General features: G+C 35.5%; 1 protein-coding gene and 1 long non-coding RNA gene across 5 annotated transcripts in view; one reads left to right on the top strand and one right to left on the bottom strand.

The window, feature by feature from the left end:
• Window positions 1-893: 893 nt before the first annotated feature.
• On the bottom strand, window positions 894-9,030 carry LOC127549896 (uncharacterized). The gene is made up of 2 exons (XR_007950742.1): window positions 8,949-9,030; window positions 894-4,923 (listed from the first exon to the last, which is right to left on the bottom strand). It is a non-coding gene; the product is annotated as an uncharacterized LOC127549896 (long non-coding RNA).
• Window positions 9,031-11,151: 2,121 nt separating this feature from the next.
• Window positions 11,152-21,054, top strand: part of WDR20 (WD repeat domain 20) — an 85,152-nt gene continuing 75,249 nt past the window's right edge. For all 4 annotated transcript variants that reach the window (XR_007950741.1, XM_051978338.1, XM_051978339.1 and 1 more), the window contains exon 1: window positions 11,152-11,485. Coding sequence is in view for 3 of the 4 variants with exons in the window: in XM_051978338.1 (XP_051834298.1) it covers window positions 11,237-11,485 (249 nt within the window). In the remaining variant the exon portion in view is untranslated. The remainder of the gene's footprint in view (window positions 11,486-21,054) is intronic.

Here is a 21,054-nt window from a genome sequence, read left to right as displayed (position 1 = left end):
TTCCAGCCCCCTACAGATAAAATGTTTGTTTTTTTTAATTTTATTATAATTTATTTTAGATTTATTTAATTATTTTTTTGTTCAGCTTATTGTTGACCATGTCTATATCTGACACAGTGTTTATGCGAAGATAGTAACAGCAAGTGGTTTATAATAAATTCTCTGAAGTTTTATAACTTCTTACAACTCTATTAATATTTGAGCTAGTTTTCACCACATGAACTAGTTATTATATCAATTTAGAAAGTTGTACTAAATTGTATTGGATAATCTCTGCAAGAAACTTGAAATTAGAGAAGCAGATCTTTAAGGAGGAGCTCTCTTTAGTTACCCTGAGAACAAGACCTGTTCTAGAAAACTGACACAAGTTTGGAACAGGCTTTATAACACAGCAAACATGATAAAATCTAAACAGGATTATAAGGCAGAGGTAAAAAATGGATTCTCTTGTGTTTTGAGCCAACTTCTCAATTTCAAGAAAGACATTCAAACTTCTTGGAAGCCTCACCAAAGACTAATTTGAGAGGAAAGATTTTCTTGTCAACAAAGTAACCAAGAAAATTCCAGAAACATAAACACCATGAAAAGTCAAAATAATACAATAATGATCATTGATATTAACAAACATTAAGTTTCCCAATATCCCAGTAACTCCCAGGCAATGTCCATTTAATCATCCACTCATTTTGGGATCCTAGATATCTCATGTAGTCATCTAGAAAATATCTTTGACATTCTCTTTAAATTTTGGGGGATTTTTTGGGGTAAATTTTTTATGTTGTCAAATCTTTCCCAATTATATATAATTTTAACATTTATTTTGAAAAAAATTGAGTTACCAATTCTCTCATTCTTCCCCCACTCATGGAGAAGAAATACATCGATAATAAATGTGAAGTTACTAAACGTATTTTCCATTCTTTATGTTGTGAAAGAAAAACACACACAAATAAGAAAAACAAAGTTTAAAAATATGCTTCAAACTATACTCTAGTTCATTAGTGGTAGATAGCAAACTTAAATCATCATAGGTTATTTGGGTTTGATATATCCTCTAAAATTTTGTGACATATCCTCTAAAATAATAAAAATATATTAATTTTTATATCATCTTCATTTCCTAATATATTCCTTCTCCTTGACAACTACAGAGAACTATTCTTTAATAGTATATTATTTTTTCCAAATACATAGTTCTCAATATTTATTTTTGTAAGATTTTGTATTCCAAATTTTTTCTCTTTCCCTCCTTTGTTCTCCCCCTCCCCAAGACAGAAAGCAATCTGATATAGGTTATATGTATACAATCTTTTTGAACATATTTATCATGTTGTGTAAGAAAAATCAAACCAAAAGGTAAAAAAACACAAAAAAGGAAAAGCAAACAAAAATGGTAAAAATAGTATACTTCCACATGTAGTCTCCATACTTCTCTCTCTGGATGCCTTTTCATCCCAAGTCTATTGGAATTGTTTTGGATCACTACATGCTAAGAAGAATTAAATTTATCATAGTTGATTGTCACATAATCTTGTTGTGTACAATGTTGTCTTTTTCTGCTCTCTTCATTTAGCATCAGTTCATGTAAGTCTTTCCAGGCTTTTCTAAAATCAGCCTGCTCATCATTTCTAATAGAAGAACAATAGTCCATAGCATTCATATATTATAACTTATTCAGCCATTCCCCAATTGATGGGTATCCACTCAACTTCCAATTCCTTGCCATTACAAAGAGAGCTTAGTACAAACATTTTTGCATAAAAGGGTCCTTTTCCCTTTTTTAATATCTCTTTAGAATTCAGGTCCTTTTTCTTTTTTAAATAATATAAAGGTTCTCTCTGGGGGAGAGGTGCAGGTTTCTCGGGGAAGGTTTTCTGGAGGCAGTCTTAGTTGCAGTTGAAAGTAATAATCACCCCAAATGCAGCCAGCTGGTAAAAATGCAAACGTTTATTTTCTCCTTCCAAAATAGCCCGGTTAGTTAAGAGGCCTATCTCTCTGCTTGGTTCCAAGAGCTCCCTCTGAATGTCTCCAATTCTAAAGGTTTTGTCCTTTTGCCTCTGCCTCTGCTTTCTTCAGCCTCCAGGCAGCACAAAGATGGAATGAATCTCTTGTCTCCTTCACTTGGGGCTCGGCTAGCTTTCTGGCAAGTCTTTCAGACCAACTTACTCTCAGTGGGGGAAGTGCAGGAGCCCAGCCACCACAAGGTGTGAGATGAAGTGAATCTGGTTGTGCCTCTGAGAGAGGTTCATCTGAAGCTGAAATTAAGGAAGTGATGAATTCTGCTGGTCCTCAGGATTTGGTGACTCACTCTGTTCTTCCCTGGTATCATTGGAAGGCTCTTCATAACTAGCTTCACCCAGATATTCACTGCTTCCTTCACTCTGCCCCTCACTCTGTTCTTCCACCTGTTCCAGATCATTCTCAACAGATATTGAACAATCACTCATTCTTTCATTTTCAGCAGCATCACTGAAGGGTTGCGAGGAGGGAAGTGGTGTGGGAGTATTTGGTTGTAGGACATTCTCATTGGTAGAAATGGGTGCTTTGATTATAGCAATATCTCCTAGAGTCTCATTCTGGATTGAGATCCATATTGCTGGATCAAAGGATATACAGTTTTATAGCCTTTTGAGCACTGTTCTAAGTTACTCCTTATAACCTAATTCATCAAAACTAACCAATACATATCTAAGCCTTAAATCATCTCAAGTCTATAAAGAAGAGAGGTCAATATGTGCATTCTGACATCTCTTTGTGGCCAAGCTTGATCTTTATAATTCTCCAGCATTCAGTTTCAGATTTTTTTTCCCCCTATTTACATTGTTATAATTGTTGGAACCCCTCTCATTCTACAGCTTCATTGGTACTCCATAGTTTCCACTGATGCATTCACACTTGCTTCTAGGTGTTAGTAGACATTGTTTATGAGTTGCTGTAGCTAAAAAGATGCATCGTTTGGTTTGCAGTTATGATGAGCCTTCCTGAATTTGGGCTGGTTCTAAGATAGTAAACAGTTACTGGAGCTAAGCTTGGAGCCTTTCCAGCTGTGACCTGCCAGAGTTTGCACTGTGTAGGCATAAGCTTTGAAAACCTAGGTCATCTCTATATTACCATAACATGAGAATTATATATAGCTACTTTAAAATTATTTCAGTTTTTTCTCTTATATATTATGTAAATACCTTAATGAAATGTTTTTTTTTAAATAATCAGTTTCTAAACTTAGAATGAAGAATGTGTTGCAGAGACTAATTTCCTTTATTAAATGGTAATATGCTATATGTATGTGACTGTTCCTTTAAGAACACCATCAACAAACATTGAACACTTAAAACCTACAAGGAATGCCCTTGTCACTAGGCATTACTAGGATTACAGTCACTAGGATTACAAAGAGATCCTTATCCTCATAAAGAGTATATCTTACTAAGGATACAAGACAGATACATGAATAGATAAATGGAAAATATAACAAAAAAACTTTGCCTCTATAGGCTAAGTGCCAAATGAGAACCAAACTACAATAAGGGTTACAAAGTTTAGAGGAATATATCATCTTATAGAACAGTAAGGTAAGGCTTTATGAACGAATGGGGAAGCTTCAGTGCCTTGAAATATAGTATTTAGAAAGGAACAAAGGATAAATGTGATCACCACAAGCAGCGAAAATTAAGTCAAAAGCAAGAAAACTAGTCTATAATGTGGTAAAAAAGAATAATGGATTAATATCTAGTTTCAAATTGATCAAGGCATTTCATTTCTTGCCCTTCTTTATCAAGTTTTTCTGTAAAATGAGGATAATACTTGTATTTCACATCTCATGGTTATGAGCAAAATGCTCTTAAAAACTACATTACTTTGAAATATAAGCAGCTGTTATTTCATGTCAAGGGTTTGTGTATGGTAGTAGAAATTAAGACTAAAGAAGTAAAAGTAGACACTAACTACATGCAGAGAAAGAAGTGGTAAGTAGAAGTATGTATAGAATGATTTCACACACTCAAACACACACACCGATATTTGTGTTTGATAGTACCCATCTTTTGTGGGGGAGGGTGAAGGAAAGAAAAAAAGTGACATTTTATATTTAAAAGGAATAGCAAGCTGTACAGAATAGACTTGCAGTTTTTCAACCATCTTTCTAAAAATTCTATTGCTATGGAAATACTTATTTAATAAATTAAAAATGAAATAAAATTTTAATTTTTTAAAGTAAAGGCTCAATTGTGAAGGACCTTAATCATCAGGGTTACAATATGTACAATACAAAGTATTTTTGCAAGACTTTCTCATCACTAATAAAATGGAATAAAAAGTCTAAGATAATGAAGATAGGAAGACTACAGTAATAATCATATGTAAGATGAGAAGGATCTGGAGTAGGATAGTTGCAATAGGAAGGAAAAGAAACAGGTGCCAGACACAGAGATGAATGAGATTGGTGAATATGGTCACAAATCTTGACATGTAGTCTTTTACTAATATTATGACATTATAAAACACAAAGGGAGAATTCTTATTAGTGACTGTCCCAGTTAGACCCTCTCAATCTCCAGTACTCAGAAGCAATACTGTTGCAGCCATGGAGTATCCAGGGATATTTGTAGGGATTTTGTATGTGTGATTTTCCCAGGGACACCTGCATAGCAGCTGCTTAGGTTGCCAGGGTAACAGATTATAAATGCTATGGGGAAAGGGAACTTTCACAATGGAAGATGAGGTTGGTATGGAGGAATGATGATTAATAAGGGCAAGTTTTTTGTTGGAGATGACGCCAACATTGGCTATCATGGGATATGATCGAACTATCTTTCTACTCATTAGACAGTTGATCTCAAATCCACTGGGGTCAGGTCATCAGCATATACTTTGGAGACTACTAATCTAGAGCATGGATTAGTGAGAAGATGACGCAGTCTATTCCTTATACATTATTTCAGCTATGTATTGAATGGCTGGTAAACTTAGTTGTCATGACAGAAAAAGGGAAATCCAAAGAAGCTAGTTTTTAGAGTTCAGGAATTTTTTTTTTGTTTTTGCATATGTTGAATTTAAAGTGCTAAGTAATTAAAGCTAAAATGAAAGGACAAGATGAAGATGTATATTTCAGAGTCATTCACATGGAAGTAATAATCAAAACTATGAGAAGAGTTCTTGGTTTGAACTATGAGGAAGTTTGTTTTGGGTGGGACAGACTTGAGTCTTAAGAGACTGAGAGGGTACAAATCTGTTTCAGTTTCAGGACATATGACAGATCTTATTACATTAGTTTCCTCTCCAAAATCATTCATCTTCCAAATTTCCTTTTTTTCTATCATGGTATTTGGTCAAATACTAAACATTATTATACAATTACTACTATTTTCACTGGCACCTATTTACTTTGGATTATGTCAAATTTATGCTTTGGGCTTTTTAGAAATCACATCACTTACCTTATAATATTTGCCTACAAAAATCACAGAGAACGCATTCGTAGCATAATATCTTTGCAGTTCAATTATGAAATGATGTTCCATTTTTCATTGTAATTGCCATTATATCCATTTTGTTAAATTATAAACCCCATGAGGGCAAAGGCCACTCATTTTTTAACTTGTATATCTTCCCTGTAACTATAACTATGCTCTGCATGTAGATAAGCTTTTCAAGGTCCACTCAATATAATTATGTAAGACTGATTTTTTTTCATGGGAATCTACTTGAATTCAGGAAATTTACTAATTCCAAAGAATAGCTACAAAGAAGCATAGGTAAGAATTTATATATAAATGGAATTTTAAAATTCTGACCTGTGATTTCATCATTGTAAGGAAATCTGTGAAGAAACACCTTTTAAAGGCACATAATATGATATTGATTATACATGTGAACTCATACAAACATTTCCATAATAGCCATGTGGCAATAGAAAACACACACAAAACCCCAAGAAAATAACCAAGAAATATAATTTTTTAAAAAACTATGTTTTGATCTGTATTCAGAGTTCATTAGTTTTCTCTCTGGAGGTGGTTATTTTTCATTATGGGTCCTCTGGAGTTTTCAAGCACTATTTTAATCAGAGCAGCTAAGTATTTCACAGCTTATCATACTTATAATATTGCTGTTACTAAATACTATGTTTTCCTGAGTCTCCTTACTTCACTTTAAACTAATTTTTCAAATAAGTATTTTCCAACAATTATTGACATTTTCTTCCATCCTGCACTATTTAAATCTTTCATAATTGCTGAGAAACAAAATCCAAGAAAACTAGACAAAATTTAATAACCCTACAAAATACTTTTAAAAAATTTAAATGCCTAAAGGATTTATGTAAGTATATAGTGCTCTCTCTTAAAAAACAACTAAAATTGCTCAGTCTGAAGAAAATGATTTCTTAATTGACAAATCAGATGGCCTTTTCTTAATTGTTATCCTTCTGGACCTGCCTGCTGCACATTACAATGCTTACAATGCAGTCCTGCCCTGCTCCTCCCCACCTCCGCACCTCCTCCCCTTTACACACACTTTGACCTCTATTTTTGTGACACTACTCTCTCTTGTCTTCCTACCTGACTAATACTTTTTAGTCTTTGCTGGATCACCATTCCCTCAGCCCCTTAAAGTCTGAGTATATTTCAAGGCTGTATTGGGCCCTATTCATTTCTCAATTCATAATCTCTGAAAATTCATCTCCATTGGTTCAACTGTTATGTCTATACAGATGATTTCCAGAAATATAGATATGTAGCATATCTATATTTCCAATTTAATAGTTTCCTGAACTATGGACCTCCATTAATAGTTTTTCACAGTTTTCCAAGTGGATATGCTACAAGCTTCTCAAATTCAATATACTCAAAATATGAATCATGACATCATCTCCTCCCTTCGCCAAACCCATTCTTTCAAACTTCTCTTATTTCTTATTTATCTATTTATTTTTATTAAACATATATTCAAAACATATGCATGAACAATTCTTCAACATCAGCCCTTGCAAAACTCTGTGATCCAATTTTCCCCTCCCTTCCCCCATGCCCTCCCCTAGATGGCAAGTAGTCCAATATATGTTAAACATGGTAGAAATATGTTAAATCCAATATATGCATACATATTTATACAATTATCATGCCGCACAAGAGAAAAAGTGAAGCAAAATAAAAGGCAAGCAAACAGCAACAAAAGGAATGAAAATGCTATGTTTTGGTCCACATTGTGTTCCCACAGTTCTCTCTCTGGGTATAGATGGCTCTCTTCATCACTGAACAATTGGAACTGGCTTGAATCATTTCATTATTGAAGAGAGCCATGTCCATCAGAATTGATTGTTGTATAAATCTTCTTGTTGCCAAGTACAATGAAATCCTGGTTCTACTCACTTCACTTAGCATCAGTTCATATAAGTCTCTCCAGACCTCTCTGAAATCATCCTATTGGTTGTTTCTTACAGAACAATAATATTCCATAACATTCATATGCCATAATTTATTCAGCCATTCTCCAATTGATGGGCACTTCTCTATTTCTTTTGAGGGTACCACCATACTTGCAGTCCTAAGTATTGTCAATCTCTGAGTCATCTCTATCTCCTCACTTTTCCTTACTCTACATATCTAAGTGGGTGATCAAGTCTTGTCAATTCTATCTCTATATCTCTCTTATTCTTTCTACTCACTCCACATCCACCCTTGTTCAGGGCTTTATCACTTCTTACTTAGATTACTGCATTTTAAATTGGTCACTAACTCCTTCACACAACTGCTAATATGACATTACTGAAGGTATGACTATATTACCTCCTTGTGTGGCAAACTCTAGTGGCATCTTATTGCCTCTAGGATTAAAAAAAAAAATTGTCCTGTTTGGCATTTAAAATCCTTCACAACTTGCCTCTGGTCTACTTTTCCAGTCTTGTTATATATTAATATGTACACAAAGGAGAGTTTTGTGTACTTTCTAATCCAGCCAAATTGGCCTTGTTTTGAACTTTTTTACCCCAAAACAACATTCCATCATATCCTCTGTACTTTTGTATAAGCTGTACCCCACCCCTACAGTCCTAAAATGCACTCCCTGGCCACCTCTTCTCTTTAGAACAGATCAGTTCAAATATCACCAAAAGGCCTTTCCTGATTTCCAGTCACTAGTGCTTTTTCTTCAAAATTACCTTGCATATATACTTCTCTCTGTCTCCCTCTCTCTTTATATGTATATCTTATCTCCCTTTAGAATCCAGTTTCTTAAATTGTGGGTCATGGCCCCATATGGAGTCTTGTAACTGAATGCAGAGGTTGTGAAATAATGATTTAATATCAGTAAATGTTTGATTTGTATATTTATTTTATATAGCTATAAACTTGGGGTTACATAAAAATTTCTTAGGCAAAAAGAATTTACAAGTGGGAAAAGTTTAAGAAGCGAATGTAAATTTCTTAAAAATAAGGACTATTTCACTTATGTCTTTGTATTCCAAACATCTACCACAGTCCTGGCAGAGCAGGCATTTAATATATGCTTATTGATTAATTATAGATGGGAAACTACTTGTTTTTTATAAACTTAGTTGTCTGTGTTACAGAAGTCCAAGTTACCAAGCATTTAAAAAAAATAATTACTATGTGCCAACCACTGTGCCAAATGCTGGGGATTTGAAAAAAGTCAAAAAAATCCTTGCTCTCAAAGAACTCACAATTTAATGGGGGAGACAGCATGGAAACACAGTTAACTTGTCTAGGGTCACAAAGCCAATCCACATCAAAACTGAACTTAGATCTGTTGGACTCCAAGGCCTGCTTTCTATTCACTGTGTCAGTGACTTCATAATAAAAATTACTTTTTACATTTTATTGATAACATTATTATATTAATTCCTCTAGAAATAAAAGTCTCACTCCTTACTAATGTTGAACAACTATTAGACAATCAAAAGATTTAGAGACTTAAATCAAGGGAATACTAACCCATAGAAATAATAAATCCTTCAGGAATTTATCCAGTTCATGTTTTTTAACCTTTCTCTAAGGTGTTAACAAATCTCTAATATGTTAACAAGTTAAATCATCTTCAGGTAGAAGGCAAAACTGTCAACTGATTTTTTCTCAACCAAACCTTCACAAGCTGTCCAACCAACAAAAGTGGGAAGCAGAAATATTGTCCTCCAGATTCTTTGCTCTTGCTTGATGACCATCTATATCCTTTTATTATCATATATTTCTTGGTTAAATTTTATACTATATCTCAGTAGTAATATGTATCTTCCACAGGATCAAGAGTCTTACCATTTCCTTTTGGATAACCTTCGAGTTTAATTGTTCACAATATTCCATGCCTCACAGTCAAAATAATGTTTGTTAAATAGATAAGGACTTTGTTTTAGGGAGCAGCTTGGAGAGATTTAAAAAAAGCACTCGTCCCAAATGCCAGCTCTTCCTCTTTAAATAATTGAAGATAGCCATCTATCTTGGCCCATAAATTGTCTCCAGTCTGCACATCCTTAATTGGTTCAACTATTCCTCCTTTTTCATAATTTGCAGTTTCCTTCTCATTTTGCTTGACCACTTTAAACCAAGAAGCAGCTCTTCAATGTCCTTTCCTCAGTGTCCGAACAGTTATGATGGCTCATTAGCACCATATTCCAGGTGTTTAATCAAGGAATGACAGGACTGTTATTTTTTCTTTTAAAAAAGTTATGATAAATGTATTTCAATGTAATTGGTTTCTTTTATTATCTTATGTATTTTATTTTATGCACTAAAAAAACATTTTGAGAAGGGATCCATAGGCATCTACAGGCTGCCAAAGGAGATTATTACACAAAACCCCATTTTAGAGCAAAGCTTCTTAAAGTGTGGGTGGAGTTATATAACAATGTGCTGGCTTCGAAATTATTTATTGTCAGTAAATATTTGATTTGTATACCTATTTTTTATATCTGTATACCAGGGTTGGATAAAAATTTCTGGGGCTAAAAGGGGTCGCAGTGGAAAACTTTTAAAGGAGTCCTGTTCTAGAGGAAGACTTTGAGGAAACTAGATAGTACCAATGGTTGGAGCCCCGGATTTGGATCTGGAGTCAGAAAAATCTCAGTCCAAATCTTGTCTCAAACACTTAATAGCTGTATGACCTTAGGCAGGTCACAATCCTGTCTGCTTCAATTTCTTCATGTGCAAAATGGGGATAAGGATAGCACTTACTTCCCGGCGTTGTGAGGATAAAATAATATATGCAAAGCACAAATGGATATAAATGTCAGCTAATATCATCAGACCCTTTTAGGTTGAAAGGTAATTAGTAAACAATAAGTCTTCTACATGCCAGGCATATACAAAAGAAATGAAACGCAAAGATCTGGGCTTAAGTTCCTCTCTGACACACCCTACCCAAGTCATTTAAACTGACAGTGCCACAGGCAACTATTTAATAAGTCACTGAACAGAGGAAAATTCGTATAGGGAGAGGGAGTGTCCTCACCGGGAAATCTTTACAGCAATAAAATCAAAACAGGACCCGCCAAAGGAGGGAAAAATGTTTCAAAGGGCTTGGAAGAATTAGATCAAGTGGTTTTAGGTGTCTTCCCTCAGCATCTCACCAGACTCAAAACTGAAAAGTGATTGGGTCGTCAAGGTCACCCAAGAAGTACGTAGTCCGAGAGCTGCACCCCGGGTTCTTTACTCCAAATTCAGGGCGCTCACTTCTCTACACGGGGACAATCAAGGAGCGGCCAAGGGCGCCCGAACCCCTTCGGACCAGTCAGGGGCCGGGCTCAAGCGGCTTCTTCGCTCCTGCCCCCTCACGGCTTCCGTCCTCGCCGGCACGGGACTCCGCCCCTCCCAACCCTCACCCCGGCCTGGTTCGCGCCGAGTAGACAGCGGAGGTTCCCACACCCTGAGACAGTCTACGGCGGAGGACTCAGCCCCCTTGGGTCCCTCACCTAGCCAGCGGCGGTCGCAGAGGCTCTCGGAGACCCAGACATAGGGGCCGGAGTCCGCAAATGAGTCTGGGATTGCCAACGGATGTGTAACTGAGGCCGGGAGGTGGTCACGCCTGCGCAAACAAGCTATAAACAAGCCCTCCCTCCTTTCCGTCACCGCCGCACTCGGTTGGGAGCGACCTCGGTTGGGAGGGTGAGAAGGAAGGCGGGGTGAAAGAGGAGGGGGGGAGGGAGGTGGCCTCTGGGAAAGTAAGGGACGGCGCCTGCGCAGTGGGTGTGATCCGGGCACTTGGGGCAGGATGAACGCTGCTTTCCAAGATGGCGACGGAGGGAGGAGGGAAGGAGATGAACGAGATTAAGACCCAGTTCACCACCCGGGAAGGTCTTTACAAGCTGCTGCCGCATTCGGAGTACAGTCGGCCCAACCGGGTGCCCTTCAACTCGCAGGGGTCCAACCCCGTGCGCGTCTCCTTCGTCAACCTTAACGACCAGTCTGGCAACGGCGACCGCCTCTGCTTCAATGTGGGCCGGGAGCTCTACTTTTACATCTACAAGGGGGTCCGCAAGGTACCGACCCAGGCGGCGTCAGGGCCCACTGGGGATATGGGTAGGGGTAGCGACATCTGCATGGGCGGCAGGGAACAGGACGGGACCAAGTGACGTGACCCGACCCGGGAAGGAGGCGACGGCCGCTTCACTTCGGAGTGGGCCGGTAACTCCACTTGAGAGTTCTTAGGCTCAGCGCCTGAGCTGGGGGAAGGAGGGAGATAGAGGGGGCGTGTAGGGGGTTCGGGGATACTGACAAGGGGAGAGGAAGCCACGACCAGCCCGGGGAGGCCAACCCCCTCTCGCCAGGTGGCTGCCTTTCTTCACCCCACCCTCCTCCCGGGTCTGTCAGGTTGGGTGACAAGCGTGGAGCCGGGCCTGCGGAGTCCATAGGAAAGGGGCGGAGGGGGTGGGGGCTGCGAGCAAGGATTTCCCCCTTTTAAGGGGACTGGTACAAGGGGTGACTGAAGGAAATGGTAAGACAGCTGGCAGCCGTGCTGGAGGAAGCTGCAGGATTCTTCCCGAAATCCGAAAGGAGTCACTTGAACGCGGGTGGGGGTTTGGCTAGGGGGGCTGATCCACCTGCTGCCGCACTTCCTAGGAGTCAGTCAGTAGCTCTGGTGTTAACACTTTCTATCTCCAAGCCTTCGAGGGAGGGCAGCTGTCGCTGTCTCCAGAGATAGAATGCATGGAAGTGAATCTTACCCTAAGAAAGATCATGAAGGATTGTATTTTGCCTGTTTCTAGTATGTGGTTAAGACTGTTTTAAACTGAGAGACCGAGTCATCTTTTCCATTATTTTAACTGGTGATATGGGTTCGGTCTAAGAATTATTTGCACTAATCTTGTCAGAGAAGTGAGTTTAAATCACGAAAGTCTAAAAAGCTACTTCATTTAGTGCTCTCCTTTTCATGGCAAACAACAGTATTTCTTTCGACCATGCAATCTGACTCAAATATGTTCACCCTTTAAAAAACAACTTTCGCTTATGCTGTTATGTACTTGTTGACTTTTTGATATAGATCTTTGAATGCTTTTAGCAGAGAGAGAATAGTGGAGTTTTACATATAATCTGAGCAAGATTATGATCAGACATATTTAATAAATGCTGGTTTTTATTAGTGTCTTAAAATACACAAATAATGACCAAGAAAACAAATTTTTTCAAGTGATTATTTAAAACTACAGTATTTTCATTTTACTATTGTGGGATCATGTGGGCATGATAAGCACTGTTTGTAAAGCAATTATCAGAAATGTTTTTGCTAGTGTTTCTGATTTTGGTCAGAATGTGATGGAAAATATTGAAAAAAAGACACTTTTTTTTCTTTTAAAGTTGGGAAGTAAGAAAATACTTAGTCCTGTCCCTAACTTTGTCACTGACTTGTTGGGTGATCTTTGCCAAGTTGGTTCACTTTTAACTCTTCAATCTTAAAAAGATTGGTGCTGTGAGTGTGTTGTAATAAGTATAAAATACTGTGAAGTCCTTAGGCAATAGATGGAAAAGTTACAAATATGAAGAATAGATAGGAAATTGCTATCTTGATTTTGACTAGGACTCTTAAGGATCAGCTTTCTGGTGAAATTAGTTAATTGCAAAAAAAAAAAAAAAAAAAAAAAAAAAAAAGTTTAATTTTAACCTAAACAGATACCAGTTGAACCAAGTTGTTACTCTTAAGTGTTACCTTTTTTATACTCTTTTGAGTTTTCTTTTTGAAAATTTCTATTAAGAAACTTGTCAGTCCTAGTTTACATCATAAAAAGGGCCTCGTAATCAAGAATTATCTTTGCAATGGTACTTCTTTTTAAGGGACATAATCTTTCTTACAAAATGACAATATTAAAAGTAAAGAGAGTTTTGCAAAACCACACTAAAAAGTTCTTCTAAATGACTTTTTAAAAAAGTAGTAGTTGCCTTTACAAAGAATAGAAGCAAGTGGAGTTACAATGAATAGAGCATTGGACTTGTAGTCAGACAGGCCCGAGTTCAAATAGAGCTTCAGACATTTATAAGTTGTGTGATTCTGGATGAGTCACTTAACCTCTGTTAAGTTTGCCTTAGTTTCCTGAATTGTAAAAATGGGGATGATAATAGTACCTAACCTCTTAGGGTGGTTGTTAGGATTCAATGAGATAGGTTTTTTTTTTTTTTTTAAGCACATAGTTCCATGCCTGATACATAGTATGTATGTAAATGTTTTTTCCTTATCCATCTCTCTTGCCTATATGATCACATTTATATTTTGATGCTAATTTCCAATATTTCTTTTTAGTGTTTGGCCCTCTTGAGATTTCTATAATACGGGACACTTTATATCTCTTCAGTGCATCATAAAATACTTAGATTTTTGTTTTCGTTGTCTGAATTTGCAGCTTATTTCATGTTTCTATCTAATTTTTATTCACTTTTATATAACACTTAAAAGTTTGCAAAGTGCTTTCCTCAGAACAACTCTGTGAATTGTAAAGTGTGAATAATACTTGTATTTAACAGATGGGGACACAAGTTCTGAGGTATAGTGACTTGCCCTGACAATAAATATCTGGGGCAAGATTTGACTTCCAGTCCCTTGTCTCCAAATCTAACATTCTTGCCATTGCATCCTTCTTTCCTCTACCTGTGCCAATCTGCTTCTTATTCTAGTAGTAGTTATTTTATTCTTTTGTGAGTTCTTAAAAAATTTGAAATACCTTGAAGAATATATTTATAAAACTAGAAAATTGAAATTTCATTATTTTGCCATTAAGTGATAATGATGTAAATTTTAAAGTCTAATTTTGATGATGTGAAATATGTGGAAAATCATCCCTTGTGTAAGGTATCAAATGAACAATATTTATTCACATCTAGAATTTTCAGTTTTGATAGATTAATTCAACAAGTTGAGACAAATTTATAGAATATATAGATTTTTAGAACACTTAAAATATTAACTAATAATTAATGAATAATAGAGTTTATGAAGATCTTGATGGTAATATGTTGCCATTCTTGTGGAGATGAAACTGAGATATGATTTAAGAATTACTTTGGCCCATTTTTATGACCAACTGCTCAAATAAAACCTTATGTTTAAATCAAGTCAGGCCTTGTGTTAGTAATTCAATGAAATATTGAAACTCAGCTGAATTTAGGGTATCATTTTCATGATGAGAAGAAATTAGGCTCTTATTTTGCCAGTTTAGAATATGAGTTCTTCAATTTTTTCCTATTGACTGGTTCCCTGCTTCCCACAAACATGCCCAGATTTTCCCCATCCTTAGAAAATTTTCACTAAATACAGTCATTTCTATTAGCTATTATCATACATCTTTTTTCTTTTTCAGCCATATTTTTTGAAAAAGCCATTATTTTTTGTGCCTCCACTTACTCTCTTTCTTCTAAATCTTTTCATTCTGATTTCTGACTTCATTATCCAACTAAAAATGGTCTGTGAAGTTACCAAAGATCCCATAATAGATAAATTTAATGGCTTCTTCTCCTTGTCCTTCTTGACTTCTTCACAGCATTTGATATTGTTGACTTCCCTCTCCTGGATACTCTCCTTTCGATCATTCAGTAAGTATTTGTCAATCACCTGTGTTCTAGATACTGTGCTAGGTGCTGAAGATAATATGAATTTTCATGATACTATACTTTCCTAGTTCTCCTAGTTGTCTAGACTGTCTCACTCTTCTTCCTTGATCATCATCCATTTTATGCATGCTAACTCTGGATGTTTTCCAAAGACTCTTTCATGGGATTTGTTTTTTCTTACTTACACCATGGATTCAATTATTATGTCAATGCAGATGACTTCCAAAGTTGTAAATCCAGCCATAATCTGTCTCCTGAGCTCAAGTTGTGCATCTCCAATTGTATCTATTTCAAGGCATTCAAAATAGGATTCGCCATCTCTGCTTCCAAATTTATTCCTCTTCTCAACTTTCCCTGTTACTGTTGAAAGTACCACTATGTTACCCAGATTTGCAACAAAGATTTGCAATTTTTCACTCCATCTTTGACACCCCTAGTTACCAAATCTTCTTGTTTCTATCACTATACAATATACCTCATATTTTTTCCTGTTCTCCATTCATGGAATTTACGCTAATCAGGCCTTAATCACCTCTAGCATCCACTGCAGTAGCATCTTATTTGGTCTCTCTACCTGAAGCCTCTCCCTTTTTCAATTCGTCCTTCACACATAACCTCTAGTGTGATTTTCTTAATAAGCATTTTGATCATGTTACTCTCATATTTAAATAAACTTCCCATTTACTTCTTAGATCTACAAATTTCACTGTTTGTTAGTTAAAGCTCTGCACAGCATGACTCCTTCCTACTTTTCCAATCTTCCATTTTATTCCCCATCCCACATTTATTTTCTAGTCCAGCTGTACTGGCCTCCTTGCTGGTTTCATTTATCTTCCATTTTCTTGAGATTGCATTGACTGTCTCTTATACTTAGATTTCATTCCTTTCTCACACTAAACTTTTGGAATCTCTCATTTATCTTCAAGCTAGGCATCACTTTTTCCACAAAACCTTTCTTCATCTATTTATTCATCCCCAGCTTCTTATGTATGCATTCTTAAAACTGTCTTGTATTTATTTTATATTCTGAATGTTTTTATTTGTGGACGTTTTCCTATTTAGCAAGGAACCTGTCACATCTTTGACAGAGTACCTATCATCAGAACACACTTAATAAATGCTTGTTAATTAGCAATATAAAATCAGTCACTGATTTTAGGTATATATGACTTTTTTTTTAGGTATATATGACTTTATATGATTATTTTTTCCTCTGTAAGTTACTAACATTTATCTTAAAATTGACAATTAAATGAATTATTTCAAACTCAGAAGTGGTGGGATAGAAGCAAATTTAATGATAGGTATAATTGAAAACAAAATCATGAATTCCCCAAATTGTTTTGTTTAGACCCAAAGAAAAGCATATTTTTTGCAAATAGGTCCTTAGAACTAGACATTAGCATCTTTTCTTAGTGTGTTAAATTGAGCTTTAAAGTAGTTTCTTATTTCAGAATAAATATTGTATTAGCCACTTTAATTAAAGATATTTTCTTTTAGCTATATTTTAGTTTTAAAAATTGTACTTGGCACTTCTGCTTTTTGATGTTCATTTGTGTTACATGGTACTGGATAAGTGCCTAAAACAATTTAACAATTATATATAGCAACTTGTCTCATTGGCTTATATTTTATAGTATTTGATAAATAGCAAATTGACTTTGAATTTGAAAGTTGTAAAATGAAAGAAAATGAAATAATGAAATTTTGTGAAAAGTAAACCAAGTAGCTCTAATTTTATATACAGTTTCCTATCATGCTATATTTCCTACCAGATTAATGTTGAAATAATAGCACACCTTTTTAATTATGGGGAAAATGTTCATACTTGTCAAATTCAGAGTAAAAAGAAAAATATAAATATACATGTTTATTTTGAAAAAGATTTGAGTTTTAGAAAAATAATAATAAACTTTATAATCTTTTGTAAATCAGATGTGGCATACAGAACAAACTTTGAATGACCATTTTGCACATTTAATGTCTGATTGTAAAACTAGCATATATTATATAAATCAGCATAATGCCAACATTTGATTTGGTTTTGGCTCAACTTTTAAATATTCACAGTACTCTATACAGGGATAACATGATGGAACAGTTAGAGAGCTGGCCTTAGAAGCAGGAAAACCTGGATTCAAGTTTTATCTCTCACATATGTTGGCTGTGTGATCCTGGTCAACTCTAAAATCAGAAAATGCAGAGAATGTCTTTACCTTCATTGATAGAGGGAATTTCTCCACATAGAAGTTCCCTATGCCAGTGAAATTGGGTCCAAGCTCTGTTCCCAATATTGTATAAAGTATTTTAAGGAATATGAATGGTTTTGTTTTTTTAATTTTTATTTTATTCAGTTATGTGTAAAATACTATATTTTTGTTATACATTAATATTTTGAATGAATATTTTTGAAAGATTTTAGATATAGATGTTCATTTTTTAAGTGATTTCTACTTTGGGAAGTTTAATTGGACAATTTTTCAACTTTTAAGACTTTATGGCTATTAGTGTTTGAGGCACCTAAATGCGATAGTGGAAAGAAGTCAGGATGATTTGAGTTTGAATTCTGTGTTATAGACATACTAGTTGACTGTACAAGTCACTTAATTTTTCTCAGCCTTGGTGTCTTTATCTATGAAATAGGTATTATAGCATACTTAACAGGATTGTTCTAAGGATCAGATGAGGTAATGTATAAAGTGCTTTGCAAACCTTAAAGTGTTTCAAAAGTTCTAAATTATTATACTAATTCATCATAAAAATAAGTTTTTAATAAAATTTTTTATAAAAACATGTACAGTTATGATGAGGATATGTTTTATGTGAGAAAAAGTGATTTTAATTCCTCACAATTGAAAGTAGCTTCACATTTAGCCCTCAAGGGCAAGTCTGTGGTCAGAAGGATAGTGAAAGATAGCCAGCAACCTCAACACTCCCACAGTTCATATTGCCCCCAGAATTTATCTGGCTGTTTTCTTGTTGGTAAGCTTCCTTTTATTGAAAGTGTTTTATTGGAAATGTTAAAGCAGAGATGACTTTGTCACCTTATCTGTTAGGGATGTTGTTGTAGAATTCCTTCTTTGGGTGAGGCTAAATAACCTCTAATATCCCTTTAAGATTCTGTCATATGTCATATCACAGACACATATCATATAATTCTATGTATTTCTAAGACAGTGGGGATCCTGTTGAACTGTAAGTATTAGGATTTGTCTTTCCACTTTCCCTTTACTCCTCCCATCCCCCCCCTCACCCCCCTCCCCCCGCCAGGCAATTAGGGTTAAGTGACTTGCCCAGGGTCACACAGCTAGTAAGTGTTCTGAGGGCAGATTTGAACTCAGATCCTCTTGACTTAAGAGCTGGTGCTCCTATCCACTGTGCCATCTAGCTGTCCCTTTTCTCATCACTTTTTATGTGATTTATGATTTGTTCCTTAATAAATTGTGAAATTCTTTATATTGGGTTGCAAAATAATGAGGAAATATCTATCCTGTTTTTCCCCCCGTTTTATTAAATGCTTCTAAATTTTCTTTTTTTTTCTTTTAACTAAAGTTTTTTAATTTTCAAAATATATGCATGTATAATTTTAAACATTCACTCTTGCAAAACCTTGTATTCTAAATTTTTTTTCTCCCTTTCCCCCACCCCTTCAACAGAAAGTAATCCAATGTATATTAAACATGTGAAATTCTTCTATATATATTCCCACAATTATCATGCTGCAAAAGAAAAATCAGATCAAAAAGAAAAAAAAAATGAGAGAAAACAAAAGCAAACAAACAACAAAAAGAGTGAAAATAGTATGTTGTGATCCACATTCAAGTTCTGTAGTCCTCTCTCTGGGTACAGATGATTCTCTTCATCACAAGACTTGGAACTGCCATGAATCATCTCATTGTTGAAGAGAGCCATGTCCATCAGAATTGATCATTGTATAATCTTGCTGTTGTCCTATATAATGATCGCCTGGTTCTGCTCATTTCATTTAATTGCTCCTCAAATTTTCAAAGTTTCAAAGACTTTTTGTTTCAGTATTAGCAGGTGGGTGGGGGTCGGACAGGATCATGGATCATTTAAAGCAGGCTTAGAAAAAAATTTTTAAGCTACCTTGGGTTCTTTGACTTTGGGGATGTTGTTGAGGGAGGGCGATTTTTGTGCTATTTCCTGAGATTCTTAGTAGTCATAAGGCAAACAAGAGCAAATGATAGAGCTTTCCTAAATGCATCAGTTGGTATTGTTGAGTAAAGGGTTATGAAGACAATGATTATCTTCAATTTTATTATTGTAAAATTAATTTAGGAAATTAGTGTTAAATCTTGGGTTTTGGTCAAAACCTTTAACCTGAATCAGAAGTTATTGGTAGATTTTTGGGAGGCTGGTGATAGCTTCCCACTTTCTATTGGATTATTTTTTGCAGTTTATATTTAAATAAAATTTATGAGGGGTATTGGTATTTCTTGGAAAATACTTTGTTATTTTGCTTGCTATTTGTTAGTATTAAAGGTATTATCATGTTTGGGGTTATAATTTCCTGTCCTATCTCCTACTGTTTCCCTCTTAAACCTCTTTATTCTTACTAACCTCTACTTCTATCTCTTCCTACTCTTTGCCCCTTTTCGGTTTACTTGCCTTTCCTTTGTTCAATCATGTCTTTGTAGTGGAGCAACATGTTTAACTATATGCTCTGTCATCCACCTATGACTTCCTTTTAGTCAAAAGTCAACAAACATTTATTAAGCCCTTATTATATACTAGTCAGTGTGCTAGAGAGACATGGAGGAAATAACATGCAAACACCTGTGTTCATGTGAGATAACAGTGGCAAATTAGAGATATCTCAGAAGAAATTAGTGACCAGGAAAAGACTTAAAAAAAGCCAATAATTAAAAAAAAATTTTCAAAACACATGCAAAGATAATTTTCTTTTTTCTTATTATAGCTTTTTATTTACAAGATATATGCATGAGTAATATTTCAGCATTGATCCTTACATAACCAACTTTTCCTGTCCTTCCCCCCATCCCTTCCCCTAGATGGCAGGTAGATCAATACATGTTAAATATGTTAAAGTATATGTTAAATACAATATATGTATACATATCCATACAGTTATTTTGCTGCACAAGAAAAATCAGACTTAAAAATAAGGTAAAATTAACCGGAGAAGGAAATCAAAAATACAAGCAGACAAAAACAGGAGTAGTGGAAATGCTGTTTGTGGTTCACACTCATTTCTTTTGCTGGGTGTAGCTGATTCTCTTCATTACTGAATAAATGGAACTGATTTGGTTCATCTCATTGTTGAAGAGGGCCACATCCATCAGAATTGATCATCGTATAGTATTGTTGTTGAAGTATATAATGATCTCCTGGTCCTGCTCATTTTACTCAGCATCAGTTTGTATTAAGTCTCTCCAGGCCGCAAAGATAATTTTAAACATCCCCTTGCAAAATCTTGTGTTCTAAATTTTTCTCCCACCCTTCTCCCCTTCCCCTAGCTGCAAGTAATCCAATATATGTTAAATATGTGCAATTCTTCTATACATATTTCCACTTTTATAATGTTTGCACAAGAAAAATCAGATCAAAAAAGAAAAAAAATGAGAGGAAAAAAGTGAAAAAACAAAAAAGGTGAAAATACTATGTTGTGATCCACATTGTCAGGAATGACTTGTAGGAGTTGGATTGTTAGCTGAAACTTGAAGGAAGCTTAAGAATTAGAGATGAGAAGTAAACACATTCCAGGCATGGGGAAAGCCATTGAAAATATAAAAAAATCCGAAAATAAGAGAAATGGCAAATAGGCCAGTATTAACTGGACTATAGAATATAGGGAGGGAAAACAAGGTATAGGAAAGGTTAGAAGGAATTAGATTATAAAGATTTAAAAGTCCTTTCTTTTGGTCTACCACCATCTCTTTCTTGACAGTTCTCAAAACCTTAGATCATCCCTACTATCTACCTTTCTCATTTCTGTTCAGAAACACAGCTAGAAAGTGGGAGTGTCACCACT

This window comes from Antechinus flavipes, chromosome 2 (genome assembly GCF_016432865.1).
Source record: "Antechinus flavipes isolate AdamAnt ecotype Samford, QLD, Australia chromosome 2, AdamAnt_v2, whole genome shotgun sequence".
In the NCBI taxonomy this organism is placed as follows: domain Eukaryota; kingdom Metazoa; phylum Chordata; class Mammalia; order Dasyuromorphia; family Dasyuridae; genus Antechinus; species Antechinus flavipes.
The sequence above is the reverse complement of the archived record's forward strand: the minus strand, read 5'-3'. Positions and strand labels throughout refer to the sequence as shown.